The 15,488-nt window shown below is 50.7% G+C and overlaps 1 protein-coding gene across 4 annotated transcripts in view; it reads right to left on the reverse strand.

Moving 5' to 3' along the window:
- The window catches only part of KHDRBS3 (KH RNA binding domain containing, signal transduction associated 3), a 152,379-nt gene extending 141,776 nt beyond the window's left edge, over positions 1–10,603 (reverse strand). For 2 of the 4 annotated variants that reach the window (XR_011570471.1, XM_070802410.1), the window contains exon 1: positions 10,444–10,601. Coding sequence is in view for 3 of the 4 variants with exons in the window: in XM_070802410.1 (XP_070658511.1) it covers positions 10,444–10,531 (88 nt within the window). In the remaining variant the exon portion in view is untranslated. Of the gene's footprint in view, positions 1–9,346; positions 9,369–10,443 lie in introns of those variants that run through there. The other 2 variants (XM_070802411.1, XM_070802412.1) reach the window with 2 other exon arrangements.
- Positions 10,604–15,488: the final 4,885 nt, after the last annotated feature.

Below are 15,488 nucleotides of genomic sequence, written 5' to 3' on the forward strand. Positions count from 1 at the left end.
GGAGGAGGAGGGTGAGGAGGAGGAGGGGGGTGAGAAGGAAGAGGGGGGTGAGGAGGAGGAGGGTGAAGAGGAGGAGGGTGAGGAGGAGGGTGGTGAGGAGTAGGAGGAGGGTGAGGAGGAGGAGGGTGGTGAGGAGGATGGTGAAGAGGAGGAGGGTGGTGAGAAGGAAGAGGGGGGTGAGGAGGAGGAGGGTGAAGAGGAGGATGGTGAGGAGGAGGGTGGTGAGAAGGAGGAGGGGGGTGAGGAGGAGGAGGGTGGTGAGGAGGATGGTGAGGAGGAGGGTGGTGAGAAGGAGGAGGGGGGTGAGGAGGAGGAGGGTGGTGAGGAGGATGGTGAGGAGTAGGAGGAGGGTGAGGAGGAGGAGGGTGAGGAGGAGGGGGGTGAGGAGGAGGGGGGTGAGGAGGAGGAGGGGGGTGAGAAGGAAGAGGGGGGTGAAGAGGAGGAGGGTGAAGAGGAGGAGGGTGAGGAGGAGGGGGGTGAGGAGGAGGGGGGTGAGGAGGAGGAGGGGGGTGAGAAGGAAGAGGGGGGTGAAGAGGAGGAGGGTGAGGAGGAGGGTGGTGAGGAGGAGGGTGGTGAGGAGGAGGGTGGTGAGGAGGAGAAGGGGGGTGAGGAGGAGGGGGGTGAGGAGGAGGAGGGTGAGGAGGAGGGTGGTGAGGAGGAGGGTGGTGAGAGGAGGAGGGGGTGAGGAGGAGGAGGGGGGTGAGGAGGAGGAGGGGGGTGAGGAGGAGGAGGGGGGTGAGGAGGAGGGGGGTGAGGAGGAGGAGGGGGGTGAGGAGGAGGGGGGTGAGGAGGAGGGGCTGAGGAGGAGGAGGGTGAGGAGGAGGAGGGTGAGGAGGAGGGGGGTGAGGAGGAGGGGGGTGAGGAGGAGGGGGGTGAGGAGGAGGGGGGTGAGAAGGAGGAGGGGGGTGAGGAGGAGGAGGGGGGTGAGGAGGAGGAGGGTGAGGAGGAGGAGGGTGAGGAGGAGGGGGGTGAGGAGGAGGGGGGTGAGGAGGAGGTTGGTGAGGAGGAGGAGGGTGAGGAGGAGGAGGGTGAGGAGGAGGGGGGTGAGGAGGAGGTTGGTGAGGAGGAGGTTGGTGAGGAGGAGGGTGGTGAGGAGGAGGGGGGTGAGGAGGAGGGGGGTGAGGAGGAGGAGGACTGCTACAGCAACCATTTATTCTGCACTTATTAGATGCCAGACATGACAGAGCTCTTCACACACCCCACTGAAATCCCACAAAAACTTCAGAGGCTTTATTAACTGTTCATGCCCATTTCTTCATCATGGAAACTGAGGCTGAGAGGGGTTCACACATCTACAGTCACAACGCAGAGAAGCGGCAGAGCTAAGATGTGAACTCAGGTCTGTCTGATTTAAAATTGTGTCCTTAACCATGTGTCCTTCTCCACTCATATGAATCTTATTTCAGTATCATCTTTAGTTAGCTGCAGTTTGCATAATGAAGCAAACAAAAAGTGAGAGAGATTTTTCTAAGCTTCTGTTTGTGTTTGCTGAGCCCATGTAACCAGAAGAAAGGGACGGGGTGGCACAAGGCGGCAGCAGCCAGCCAGCCCTGAAAATGACTGGCAGACAACCCACTACACACGTTGGTGACCATGACCTGATGCATGAAATTCAGATAGAAAAAATAATGTAAAGTGAAGATAAACATAAATGCATAATGATCTCATATTGGGTATAAAAATATACCTATATCCTATATATTAAAAAATTTTTAATAAAATTTTAAAAATACAAAATCATTGTCATTTCGCCCCAATGACCTACAAGGCAGGCATTACTGCCAATGTGCAGACAAGGGAACAGAGACTCAGAGAAGTAACTGGCCCAGAACAAACAGTTCAGTTCAGAAGGGCAGATACTCAACAAATATTAAATAAATGAATGGAGTTAAAGAAACTTCAGTACAAATTTTTCAATTCCTATGGACTCGATCTAATATTTCAGCTAAAATTACTGAAAGCAGAATCAGAGCTTTGTTCAAAGTTCCCCATGGCTTTGTACCTGGTACTGATCTAGCCCCTGGGCCCACACAAGTTAGGAGACAAAAGAAGCAAAAGGAAGCAGCAGTTTCCACACCAGCTGACAAAGCTTTGGCTACCACTGTTTGCTTCCTCACACAACGGATTTGACTTCTACATGCCAATGCAAGTCACCATCAGCACTATAGTTCTCCCCAACAAAATCAACAGAGCACATGTCCAACAGCCGTAAGCCAGACTACCCCAAAACTTTCCTCCAAAAACTGTTGTTGTAAGTTAGTTGCATGACCCTGAACAAGTTATATAGCTCCCTAGCCTCCATTTCTTTACCTGTGGAATGACAACAACAAAACTACTTCCCGAGGCGGTCACCAGGACTAAAGGGGGTAATGCATGGAAAAGAACCTTGCGGCAATGCCAGGCACACCTTAGGCACAAAACAAAACTGATCTTGATTTTCTGAAAATGCTGGCTAGAGAGTATGCCTCTTAAAACATCAGCAATGTGGAAGATTAATATCAGTACATGAATATCAAAGCAACGCAAGCTTGATGGATCAAGACTAACACTGGCTCAGATGAAGTCCCCTGTGCGGATGCAGAGGGTGACTGGGCTATACGGAGCGCCATCTAGTGGAAGAAGAGCAGGGCACGGGGCGCCAAGTAACTGAAGCAGCCGGAGAACAAGGGAAAATGACGGGAAGGAAACCATCCGCTCTCCCCTACGTGACAATTTCTCCATGGGCGCGTGAACCAACAGTGACCCCAAGTGTAAGATTAATATCAAAAAGGGTGCTCTCACACACTCACAACTCTTTATCACACCAAGGAAGAACATCAATAATATGCCAAGAACATCTTTTAAAGTTCTTTAAATAGCAGCAGGGGCTGATTGGTGAAAAATTATGGAAATGCAAAAAATTATGGAAATTTACAGCTTACCAATTCAGAGCAAGGTACCCTGTGCCTGTGGAGAGCGGCTGCTGAGTGTCCAGACATGTTTTAAGATGTGCAGTCATAAATCTGTTTATGGAAGCCTCATTTGTTAATGGAAGCCTCAGGTGCTGCATCTTGACTAGCATAATAAAAACCAGTCAGAGCTGCTGCTAATTTTGTACATGATATTAATGAAAGAGGCTTCCCAAAGAATGAGTTTCCCCTTCAGTATCTCCAGGATTGGAAAACTAAAATCATTTTAATAACATAAAATTACCCTGAGGAAGGAGACTGGATGATTTATGCATTGAGTTATTATTATATACTTTATGTCTGGAAAGTGATGCCTGTGCGCACACACCTGTCTCGGGCAATTCTGTGAAATGAGCAGGTAATGTTTGTTCAGGACACGGTACTTAGACCCCATCTAAAATGGCCACCCCACAGAGGAGGTATAAGGTCTCCAATGTTACAGATGAAAACTGCGGCTCCGGGAAGCTAAGGAACTGGTACAGGGTCACGGACTAGAAAGTCATCACCTGCCAGAATCACGTGACTCCTCTGGCAGCTCTTCCCTGTGAAGCAGCACCGTTGCCCATGTAAAGGCATCCACCAGACCTTCCACGCCTCTTGTGGTCACACAGCTACTACCCCGCACGGTCGCCGCACTACCTGCCGGCTGTACAGTCAGCCGTGCTCACAGAGCGCCAGGTCAGTGCCAGGCAGCTCACTTTAAAAGCTGCATGGCCGAGGTTCTCCCAGGAAAGTCAACAGGAAAGCCCAGCCACAAGGAAAGCCCCCACCTCTGCTGGAGTGCACAGCACTCTGCAGGGGGCAGATAAAGATCTGAATCCTGGCTTACCACTTATTAGCTGTCTGACATTATGCAAATTATTTAACCTCCCTGCCCTCAGCTTCCTCATCTACAGTATAAGGTAAAATGATTTACTCTTTCAAGACTGTTTAAAAAATTAAATGAAATCATGTACATAAAGAATCTAGCCCAAAAAAGGTTCTTGATAAAAAGTAGTATTATTAACAATTGCAATCAAGTATATTCAAACATACCCCACTTCCTTCACAGAGCCAAAATCATTATCTGTGAGACTATGTTCTTGTATATTCTTGATATTTTTTTTTCTTTTATAAGCCTAGTTTTAAAAGATGGGGAATTTTTAAAACATACCATAAACTGCCTCTAAATTCCTGATATCACACCAACTGTTTCTGCGAGAGTATTTAAACACGAAGAGCTCTGTCTCTAAGAGAGAGAGCTTCATCAAGAATTGACTTATTTCAATACAGAAAGGTTTCCTACTTTATCCGTGATTACTGGAATATACATAAGCAAAACTCCTTACCTTGCATGCTTACTAAAGACTGAAAAGTACTGCTGGAGAACATAGGAAAAAAGGGAGCTTGCCTTTTTGGTAAAATACATTCTGGGAAACCTCATTTAAAAATTCATCATCACAAAGGGAACTTCCTAACTGGCTTTCACTGTAATCAAACAACAATGTTGGGTTCTGTCTTTGAGTCTCTTCTTAAAGTATCTTATCAAAACACAAGATGGCTTGATTTAGAAGTTCAGCCTGAGGACTGTGCACCCTTTAGAGCCTCAGATGCCTCATCTGAAAAAACAAACGACACAGGCAGGGAATAAAATCAGCTACCTTCCAAGATCTTGTGGGGACTTGATAATGCACAGGAAGCACCAGGCACAGAGGCCCTCCTTTTGGCAGCTTTTATTGTGATCATTATCCCAAAGCTACCAACACTCTACTTCTGTTTCTTGGTAAAACACATAAGCCATTCTATCTCCACTCAGGGGGAATGATGACAAGCAAAGGGTCTCGTGACATCCAAACTGCTGCTGGCATTCCATCCGCAACCACCACTGTTCCTGGGTCTGTGTGGCATCTGAGAGTGAAGATTAACTCCTTCAGGTAAGCCTTATTCAGCAAGCGACGAGGGTCACCCAACTTCTGGTTTAAATCTGTTATGAGAAATCTCATTAGTTTAGGCAAGGAGCACTAACAATGTTAGAGTGCACTGCCTAATAAGTTCCTCAAGAAAGAATAAAAGTAAATAATCATCAGATTCCAAGCAGATCTGATAAGATCTCCTCACCTCCTGAGAAGGACCCCTACAGCCCACCCCATGGAGTGAGCTCTGGGGTGCTCTCCTGCTTGTTCAACACTGCATTCACTTAGAACCCCCTCCCGTGTCTGCCTGCACACCTGCGGGGGACTTCCTCCTACCCCTACTCAGTCAGGTCTCTCAAGTGGTAAAAAGCAAAGGCATTAAGGACTGCCAAACTCCAAATACTTTCTGATTCTTCTACCTTTATGAGAATTAAAACAACACTGAAATGAAGACTGGAGTTTACAAGGGCTACAGACTAAGAACTATATGAGATTCTGAAGACACAAAGATAGGTAAGACCAAGCCTTACCTCCCGAAGAGCTCACACTCTCCAGGGAAAACAGAGATCCAAATACTACACTGTGATGACTATCACCCCATCAGAGAGTTAGGCACCACCTGCTTCAGGACCAGAAACAGGCACTCTAGCCCATGGAGGGAGGGAAGTGGTCAGACAAGATATCTACAGCAGAAACTTGGAGGATAAAGTATCAATGTAACAATGGATGCTATATAACTCATCTTTCAATTCCAGCACAAGCTAGAGAGAAAAGAACAAACTGCACATAAAAGGCCAGAGTTTTAATCCCCCTTCTGTCATTAACTACCTGTATCATCACAGGTTGACCCTTCATACGTCCAAAGGTCCGTGTGATGTGGAAAACAACAAAGCTTGAACATCCCCTCGGACATTCTGTCAGTATGTCGCTCTGGGTAAGTATTAAGTTTATAGATATGGCTGAGTATGGAGAAGTACCTGGTAAATGTTTCTAGAACAAGAATTAAATCTAAACCACCTTGTCACAAAATAGTTCAAAAGGATAGTTGACGGCCAATAAGACATTCCTCTGGAAAGGAGAGAGCATCTAAACACTTAAAGCCCACTCTCAATCTGATGCAGAAGAGAGCAGATATTCCTCAGGAGTAGAGGCTGAAATTTTTCCCTCTCTTGGTCCAGGACCAGCAAAAACACCCTGCGAGGTAGGTTCTCAATAAACCTGCTACTAATGTCTGGATACCAAAGCGCCATAACTGACAATCACTGGATCCTTCTGAGTCATAACACTACAGAAAATGATTTATCTAAATATGTGAGTCAAAGAATAAATACGTGAGTCATTGCATCCATTTTCTTACAAAAAGCAAAACCTGATAAGCCTAAGAAAAACTATTAGAAACTAAATAACCACACTCTTCCCTGGATGAAGCAGAGAAGTGCACGCTATGGCGTGAAGGCACCACAGCTAAATGGAATTCTGCAACCTTCACTCTCATTCTTCTCCTACTTTATACACTTGACAACACACAAGCAACCAAAACAATTTCCAGAAAGGGTCCCCCAAAGTGAAACTCTTAAGCCACCGAGCTTTGTTGTACAAAGAGAAGCACATAAGGCAAAATAATGATCCTTCCTTCATATATGTTTATCCCACATACTAAATAATGCTAAGAATCTCATTATTAAGAGAAACTGATGTAATATGAAAAACACTTATTTTGAAACACCAAAGAAATTTATCTGGACATTAACGCATGCATGCATGCTAAGTCGCTTCAGCTGTGTCCAACTCTGTGCGATCCTATGGATGGTAGCCCACCAGGCTTCTCTGCCCGTCGGATTCTCTAGGCAAGAATACTGGAGTGGGTTGCCATTTCCTTCTCCACTGGACACTAACAGACCACCATAACCTGGAATCCTCTGCTCCACTTCCTCTTGTAACCAACCACTAAATATAACTTGGCAGTGAACCAGCCACCAATCCATATATTATATCAGGTAATTAAAAATACAGGGTTATGTAATCTTATTTAATGGTTACTTGGCTTGGACTGAAAACCATCCAATGCAAGACCAGAGAACTGGATTAAATTATAATGCGTAAGACATTTCTGAAGATGTTTTTAGTAAGAGTCAGCACATCCCCTAGTAGCAAATATAATATAAAACACGGAATGCAACTTTCATCTCCAATTAACCTCCTTGGCAAGAAACTGCAATGTCAACTCACTCTACAGGCAATGGAGGTGGGGATTTAAAAAAAAGTTTATTTTATTTGATTCAGTTTTAACATCAAGTAAACATCACACGTTATTTTTGGCAGAGAAACAAGAGCACTCAATATTTGAGGGGGTGAGAGGAAGGAAAATTTATCCTGAGAAATTGCAATAAAAGCCAAGAACTAATGCCCACTAGGAAGAATAAGCCTGGAAAAAGTGTAAAAGCCAACCTACGTTAGCATAGAAGCATATATCTTGTGCTTCCAGCTCAAGTTCTTACTTGAATATAATTAGGAAAAAAAGGTAATTCAGCTATCAGTGTCTACAAATGCCAAATTTTTAAAAAATGAACATACCTCATTTATCAACACTATCACAGTGTGTTGATTACTAAAATCATATATTGGTCCCCAAAGGGCTTTAATTCAAAAATGCCTCTTGACCTGAGCACTAGAATCCTGTAGGAAATATCTACCATGAAAGCTTGTTTCTTCAAAGAAGACCACTAGACAAGCACAGAAACAAACGTTTTTAGAAAATCAACAGGAAGTCAACAGGAAACAAGCATATTAGTTCTATTGACTTCGGCAGGGTTTTAAATTCCCATCTGTGAAGTGTTTCAGTGCCATCTTTTGGAGAAAGTCTGAGTATGGAGAACGATGGCCTTATGAGACCAAAGACCTGAGTTCAGATTCACCTATCTCAGTCACCTACCAGCTGCCTCCCCTGAAAAACAGAGACATCAGCGTCTGCCTCACTGGGGCTTGAGAGTGAGAACACAAGTAGACAGCTGGGCCTCAAAGAGCCTGGGAAACTTCAGAATACTATGCAGAGGCACTGACAGCATTTGGTGATGTTAACCATCAAGTCTACTTATCACAGGCCACTCCACAATAAAATAAAGGTGTGACCCATTACCATGTACAAGGTAGTGCCTGAATACCCATCCTAGTATCAAGATTCATCTGAAAAACAGATGTCTCCCTTTAGAGGGAAATAGTCAAAAATACAGATTAAAAAAAGAATAAAAATGCTCTTGGTAGTCAATCACAAGATGATTATCAGATTTAAAATCAAAGCTTCATAATAATCGATTCAGATTTAAGACACCGTGTTTTAGAAATGCCACTTGTAATCCTGGAGTTACATAACAGCATAATTAATATTTTAAATGATAGAGCTTTGCATTCCAGATATCAGCCTGTGATTTAAGAGGAAAACATTTCAGTCTGAAAAAATCAAAATTAACAGTAGTAAGAACATCTGAATAAGTTACTTGCCTAACTGTTCAATGTGAGAAATGTACCTCTTGCAAGAATTACATTCTTAATGAAAAAGTAAGGTAATCAGGTTTAACACCATTTAAAAAAAAAAAAAAAACACTAAATGGCAACATTGCCCAAGATCTGTTTCAAATAACTGAAAGCAATTACCACAGGTAAAAACAAAGAAACCAAAAGAATTCCGAATGTATTAGCAGAATGAATGCCACAGCAACCTGGCACAGAAAATTAGTTCTGACTTTCAAAATAAGATAACTTACTACACTTTTGTTAAACTGCTTCTTTAATTGAGTACAACCTAACTTTGACTCAGATTCTTTATTCAGAAAAATACACTTCATTCCACAATCCAGAATATTTCTAATGCCAATGATCTCACACAACGTACAAAGAAATTTCTTTCATAGAGATGACAGCCCAGCAGGCAACAAAAGATATATGTAAATCACAAAGAGAGAAGAGTACAAACCCAACTGTAGAACTGTTCACAAGAGCATGGCAATAAAACTTAAAATTCGCTTTCTGTAACGCATAGCCATTACTTTTTCACAAGCCCGTTTTATTAAATAAAAATAAGCCTACAATTAAAATGGGAAAGCTCAGTGAACCCATCTCTGTTCAACAAATTAAATATCAAGCTTAAATTCTTGCAGACAGTCAGTCCCTCCACCAAGACCCTCACTCGACCACACACACACCCTACTAGGAAGAACGGGTTGCAATAGGCAAATACCGGAGGTCGCTGTTGTAAAATATAGACACCTATATCCAAATAGAATATGTCTGCCTCATCTTTCACTTTCAACAATAAAACAGCCAGGGCCAGCATGAAGATCAGCAGACCCGGCTGAGTCGGGAACCACAGACCCTCAAGGCACAGTGATTCGTGCAAAAGGTAACAGATCTGATACCAGCGTCTCCCAAACCCATCTTTATCTGAAACACGCATTCCAGATCCATGGGGGGATGAAGGACACCGCTCTGGGGAAGGCGGGCTTCATTTACCGTCCATCCCGGCAGATTACTCGGGAAGCTGGAGAAGGAACAAGCCAGGGAACGCCGTCCCGAGCGGGCACGCCTCCGTACGCCCCTGCACCCCGCGTCCGGTACTTCCCCGGGCGGCTCACGCCCTGAGCTGGCCGGAGGCGTGCTGAAATGGCATAAGCAGCGAAGGCTCCTTGGCCAGTGTTCTCAACCCCGAACCAGCCCCCAATGAGGGTGACCCACAGAGAGCCTCCCACAGAGAGGACAGGCAAGTCAAGAAGCGGACTCTCCTGCGTGGGTCTCTTCCCGCCCCCCGATGACTCTCCAAGGGCCGGCCTGCAAGGCTAGGTGTGAGCTGCCCACCCCCGGGGAGGGCGGCGAGAGCCCGGACCCGTGAGAGAAAGAGAGAGAGAGAGAGAGAGAGAGAGAGAGAGAGAGAGAGGGATGAAGAGGGAACCGGGACGGCGGGCCCTGCTCCTCCAAAGTGCCAGGGGTTCTGACCCCAAACCTCCTCCGAGGTCCTCAAACTTCACCAACAATCCAAGCACCTGTTCCCTTCACCACTTCTGCTTCCGATCCCCTCGAATCCTTCCATTTTCCTCGAGTTCTTTCTCCAGCTCCCTAGACTAACCAAACGCAACTAGTCCCCTAGAGCCCCCCACCGCCCCATTCTCCCCTCCAATGAGCTCATTCAACCCCCGCCCCAACGAAGCCCCCAGATGTTCGCGGTCCCCCACCCGCAAGTTTCCCTGGGGTACCCTCGAGTCCCCCACAGATTCAAGTCTCATCCAAACGCCCAGCCTGCCTTCCTTCCCGCGTCTCCCCACAACGCGCACAGAACACTCCGGCTTCCCCTAGGTGTCCCACATCCCCACCCGAATCAGCTCCCCCAGATCGCGACCTGGGTCCCCTCCAGTCGCCCCGAGGTCGACGGCCAGCCCGCCCCCACGGCTCCGCAACTCCCAACACCTGCGCCTCGCCCCCGGGCCCGACGCCCCCCAGTCTCCAGCCCCCCGCCCCTCCCCCCAGCCCGCCGCCGCTCCCGGGTCCCCAACGGCAGTGGGCGACCGTTAACGGTCGGTCGGCCGGCCGGCCGGCCGGCCGGCTCGCGCCCTCACCTTGGTTCACCAGCCGCAGGGCGTGCGTGAAGGAGGGGTCCAGGGAGTCCTTCTCCGCCATCAGCTCCGGCAGGTACTTCTCCTCCATGCTCGCCGGCCGCCCGGGCCCGGGACGCGGACTCCCGGCGGGCGGGCGGCGGCGGCGGCCCCGCAACCCCCGACCCCGCCCGCGCCCCAGCGGCGCGGAACCCGGGCCGGACGCCGCGGCGGGGCTGCGCGGGGCGCGGCGGAGCCAAGCCGATCGGTCGGCCCTGGGGCGGCGGCGGCGACGGAGGCGGTGGCGGCGGCGGCGGCGCGGGGCGGGAACCGGCCGCGCAGCCCCGGTCCCCGGGGGTTGGCCGCCGACGGCCCCGCGCTGGCGGCCGCCGCCTCCCAGACGCGGGCCCCGCGCTCCCGCCACGGGCCGGAGCGATCAGGCGGCCCTCCGGCCGAGCCGGCGGCGCGCTCCGCGAACTGGACACAGTCCCCGGCGAGCCCCGCCAGCCGGCGCCGGAGCGGAGCTCAGCAGCGACCCGCACGCCGCGCGCCGCCCCGCGCTCTCTGAGCCGCGGAGCCCAGGGCCTGGCCCCGCCCGCCGCGCCCGGCCCCGCCCCGCCCGCCGCGCCTGCGCGCTGGGCCCCGCGCCCTGCCGCCCGCCGCCCGCTGCGGCGCGCCGCCTGGTGGGGCTGCTCCCGGCTGCGCGGCCGGGCCCGGGAGGGGCGTCCCGGGGGCCTCCCGCCGGCGCCGCGCCCGTCCGCAGCTCCGGGAGAGGCGTGCGCGGAGCGCCGCGCGGCTCGGTCACGGCGGGCCGAGACGCAGAGCCCGGGCAACTGTGCCCAGAGAGGTCAAGCGGCTCGCCCAAGGTCACCCAGCCAGCGATCCCGGGAGGAGGGCTGCGCGCTCGGCTCAGGGGCCGGGCGGAGAAGGACGCGGAGGAGCGCCCGGGCTCGCCGCCGCGGGCTCTGGGAAAGGGCGGCGGGGCGAGCTGCCCTGCTCTCAAGCTCCCTGGACTTCCATAACTTAGCTCGCTTTGCCTCCCCCGCTCCTGTTTGCTAGGAAATAACGTGGGTGCCCAGCCGTCCTGTCTCGGTGGGTGCCTCTTGCGCTCAGCTCCAACCCGCGAGACCCTCGGAACCGAGGTCGATTACATAAAAGCGTGTGCCCTTCAGGTCGGCTTTGTCATCCCGGCTTGCTGCCGGGTTGTCATTCTCTTCACGCAGAAATCCGCCGAGTCCGGAGGCGGGGCAGGGAGCTGCGCCCCAGCCCGTCCCCTCTGGGGCGCAGTCCCCTGGACGCACGTGGGTGCTGCCGTCCTCCTTTCATTTACACCCCGCCAACCCCCTAGACAAATCCTCCATCGGACCGTTTTCAGATATCCAGGTAGAGTCAGTGGCGGGGCCCGAAAGTCTGTCCTGTCTTTGCCCCACCATATCCACCTCAAGTCCAGGCCTCTACGTCTCTGTTCTTGGACAGCCTTCTAGGACTTCCCCAGCAAAGTGGTACCTGTTCTGTGTCCCGTCAGAACTGGTCAGGCCTCGCTCACGGAGAACTCTGATTCTGTTTTCCCCAGACCATGAGCACCTCACAGACAGGGCTAGAGCTTTCTTTTATGAGGAAGGGTCCGCAGCACTTAGTGGCCTAGGACGGGTGTAGGGGCACCAGAAATGTGCGATGAAGGAATAAGCCATAGACATGCCACTCCTCTGGGAGCGGGTCTTCCCCCCAGGCTCCCAGGCAACTGCCTGTACTCTTGACGCAAATAGAGGTGACTCGACACCCAAGGGGGGCCTCCCTGATGGCATGGGAGGAAGAATCCACCTGCCAAGGCAGGAGATTCAGGGTTCGATTCCTGGGTTGGGACAATGCCTTGGAGAAAGAAATGACAACCCACTCCAGTATTCTTGCCTGGGAAATCCCATGGACAGAGGAGCCTTGCGGGCTTCAGTCCGTGGGATCGCAAAGCATCAGGTGGGACACGATTTAGTGACTGAGCACTGCACTATACCCAGAGATGCTTGGGGCGGGAATCAGGGAGCTCCAAGCTGCCCAAAGTCCCAGCCCGAAGTTTGAACTTCCTTCATTCTCAAGCTCCACCCCTAGATGAAACTGACTGCTGGTGAGGTGCCATTCCAGAGTCCCAGTAAGAATCTTCTTCATGTCTCTCTTTGGTCTAAACTTGCAAGAGGTTGTCAGATGAGACAGTTCAGTAATGTAGCCTCTGGGACCAGAGAGCCTGCATTTAGAGTCATGGCTCAGTTGCTCACTAGCTGTGCTGTCTTGGGCTAGATACTTCACCTCTCTGTGCCTCAGCTTCCTCATCTGTAAAGTGGGAATGATAATAGAGCCTATTTCCTAAGAGAGTCATGAAGATAAAATGTATCACCTCTTAAGGAAATCCACATAAAGTGTCCAGCACGTAGCCAGTGCTTAGCAGTTCTTTGTTGGGTTTTCACCCCTGGATTGCTGTTTCCTGGGTCTTCTGAGCCTCTCCTTCCCTTCAACTGTAGCTCCTGGGGGCACTTGCATCGCCCCAGCATACCAAGTGAAAGGCCTGGGACCACTGTTTCTGACTGGGGGTCCAGAGTGTGGTCGGTCAAACACTCTGCAGTCCCAGCTCCTCTCTGACCGCTGTGCATCCTCAGCTAAATAACCTTTCTGAGTTTCAGAGTTCACCTCTTCAAAACTGGGCTTATGCCAGCAGTCCTTGAGGGCAAATTGGAAGGATTTAAGGGGAAATGTTTTCTCCTTTAAAATTAGAGTGGAATGCACAGACCTCTGACTTCCATGCCTTTATCACAGACTTTGCTTTCTAGGGTGTGAGCCCTGGCAGCCACTTTTCAAGGGAGGAAGGGAGAAGGAGAGAGTCTAGAATTCACCTGCCAATGGAGGAGATGCAGGGTTGATCCCTGGGTCAGGGAGATTCCCAGGGTAGGAAATGGCAGCCCACTCCAGTATTCTTGCCTAGAGAATCCCATTGACAGAGGAGCCTGGCGGGCTACAGTCCATAGGGTCGCAAAGTCAGGAAAGACTTAGCATGTGCACACACACACACACACACACACACACACACACACACACAATCCCAGGGGAGGAGTAGGGGCCAGTGTTCAGCTGCTCCCCTCACCACTTGGTCTAAGACCCTCCTTTCCATTCAGACCTTCTGCCCCCGTGACACTCCAGCCATGGAGTAACTGCTCTTTTTATTGAGTATTTGCTTTGTGCCAGGTGGGATGCCAGGGTCTTTGTACCCACTATTTTCCATTCCCTCAACACCCTGTAGGGAAGATACTATTCATTAGCACTTACAGTTGAGGACACTGAGGCCCAGAGCAGTTTAATACCTGCTTAAGTGCCACTGATGTCAGAGAGCGGTCCCAGGCCCATGGGACCTCTAAGCCTCCTCTCTTCCCTTCCCTGTCCTGCCCTCGCAGGCAGTAGCCTGGGACCCTGGAGACCAGCTCCTCCCCTCCTGCATCCAAACAGTTGGCAGACAAGTCTCACCAGCAGCTGGGGAGGAGGGCTGTATGCCGGGAAGCCGAGAGCAAAGGCACTGAATCTTCTGCTCCAGACCCTCCTTCTCTCAGAGCCGTCCAAGAGGGCAGGTGCCCGGCACGTAGAGTATCCCTGTGGGGTCCTCCAGGGAGGAAGGAGACAAATGTCTCTGTGAGATGCTCAGGAAATTATCCCCACCCACCAGCCTGGCCAGGCCATTGACCGTGGGGCACCTCCACGCCTCCTGCAGACTCTGCTGGTCTTCTTGAGATGGCCACCCTGCAGGTCCCAACTCTCCCGATCCCTGTGAAGGTGAGAAAATCAGGCCTTGGGAAAGGTCATGGTTTTCCCTCAAGCAGCTGTGGGTAGTGCTAGTGCTCACAAGGTCTAACGACTTCCAGGGCAGAGAGAGATCTCTTCAGGCACACACCAGGACTTGCCGAGCACAGGCTTGGTGCATGCACAGTTCTGGGAACAAAGGACGGGCTGTGCACAAAACAGACTTCTCCAGAGCCACGTCGGCCGGAGGCTCGGGGCCGCTTACTCCATCCACAAGGCGTGTGTCTGCCCTGTACCGGAGACCCTAAGATGTGTTAAGAAACTCACAGTCACACGTCTGGAAACAATGTCTCAGTATCAGAGACAGAAGGGCACTTTCCCGATCAGCCTCAGGTGAGGCTGATCAGGTGTCACTAGGCCATTTCAGGAACTGCACTGCCCCAGAGCAAGTCCCCCCTGGCACAGCCGACCACCACATGGCTGACGCCCCACCCAATCACTCCCACCACCGCCACGCCCACGTCTGGAGAAAGATACCAACTGCAGTGGGTCAGACACGGCTATATCAACACCCCATGTCATCAGGGGCTAATGAGTGTGAAGAGTGTCTCTGAGGTCATTGTCATGTTCCTGCTGAGTTACTGCTCACACTACAAGCTTCCTGTTCCTTTTGTTTTAAAAAGGTGCATCCTATCCCGGTTTCCCTGAGACCCGGCAGTACCCTGGGCGTGGTGTCCAAATCTGACTGGCCAGAGGGCCAGAGAGACCTTGATTTGGCCCCCAGCTCTCCTACTTACTAGCTGTGTGATCCTCAGTCAATGACTTGATGTCTCTGAGCACAGGGAGAGGAAACACCAACCTTCCAGGATTCTGCAGGGTTTAAACAGAAGCATGAAGCCTGTCCTTGGCACTGATGGTGTTTGGACTCTCCCTGCTCTCCACTCCACCAGTGCTGTCTGTGTTCATGGTCGGGCCCCAGTCACTGGTGGACCCCCTTGACCACACACTGTCCTCGGAGCCTGCTCAGCTTCACAGCCCAAGTGCCCAGCCAGGTGGTCAGTTCACAGCAAGTACTCAACGCTCGTTCAAGTCCATTTCTCCTGAAATGCAGTCCCCCAAGAGCATTGCTTCCCAGCTACCAGAGATAAATGAGTTTGTCATGTAGGACAAGCACCAAAAGATGGCACCAGCCTTACCTAGAAATCAGTCATTTATGTGTCAAGGAGACAGACACCACACATGTTCACCGTGATCCCCGACCCCAGTGAGTTACAGAGGGAAATGCATTTTCAAAC

Source organism: Bos indicus, chromosome 14 (genome assembly GCF_029378745.1).
Source record: "Bos indicus isolate NIAB-ARS_2022 breed Sahiwal x Tharparkar chromosome 14, NIAB-ARS_B.indTharparkar_mat_pri_1.0, whole genome shotgun sequence".
Taxonomy (NCBI): Eukaryota; Metazoa; Chordata; class Mammalia; order Artiodactyla; family Bovidae; genus Bos; species Bos indicus.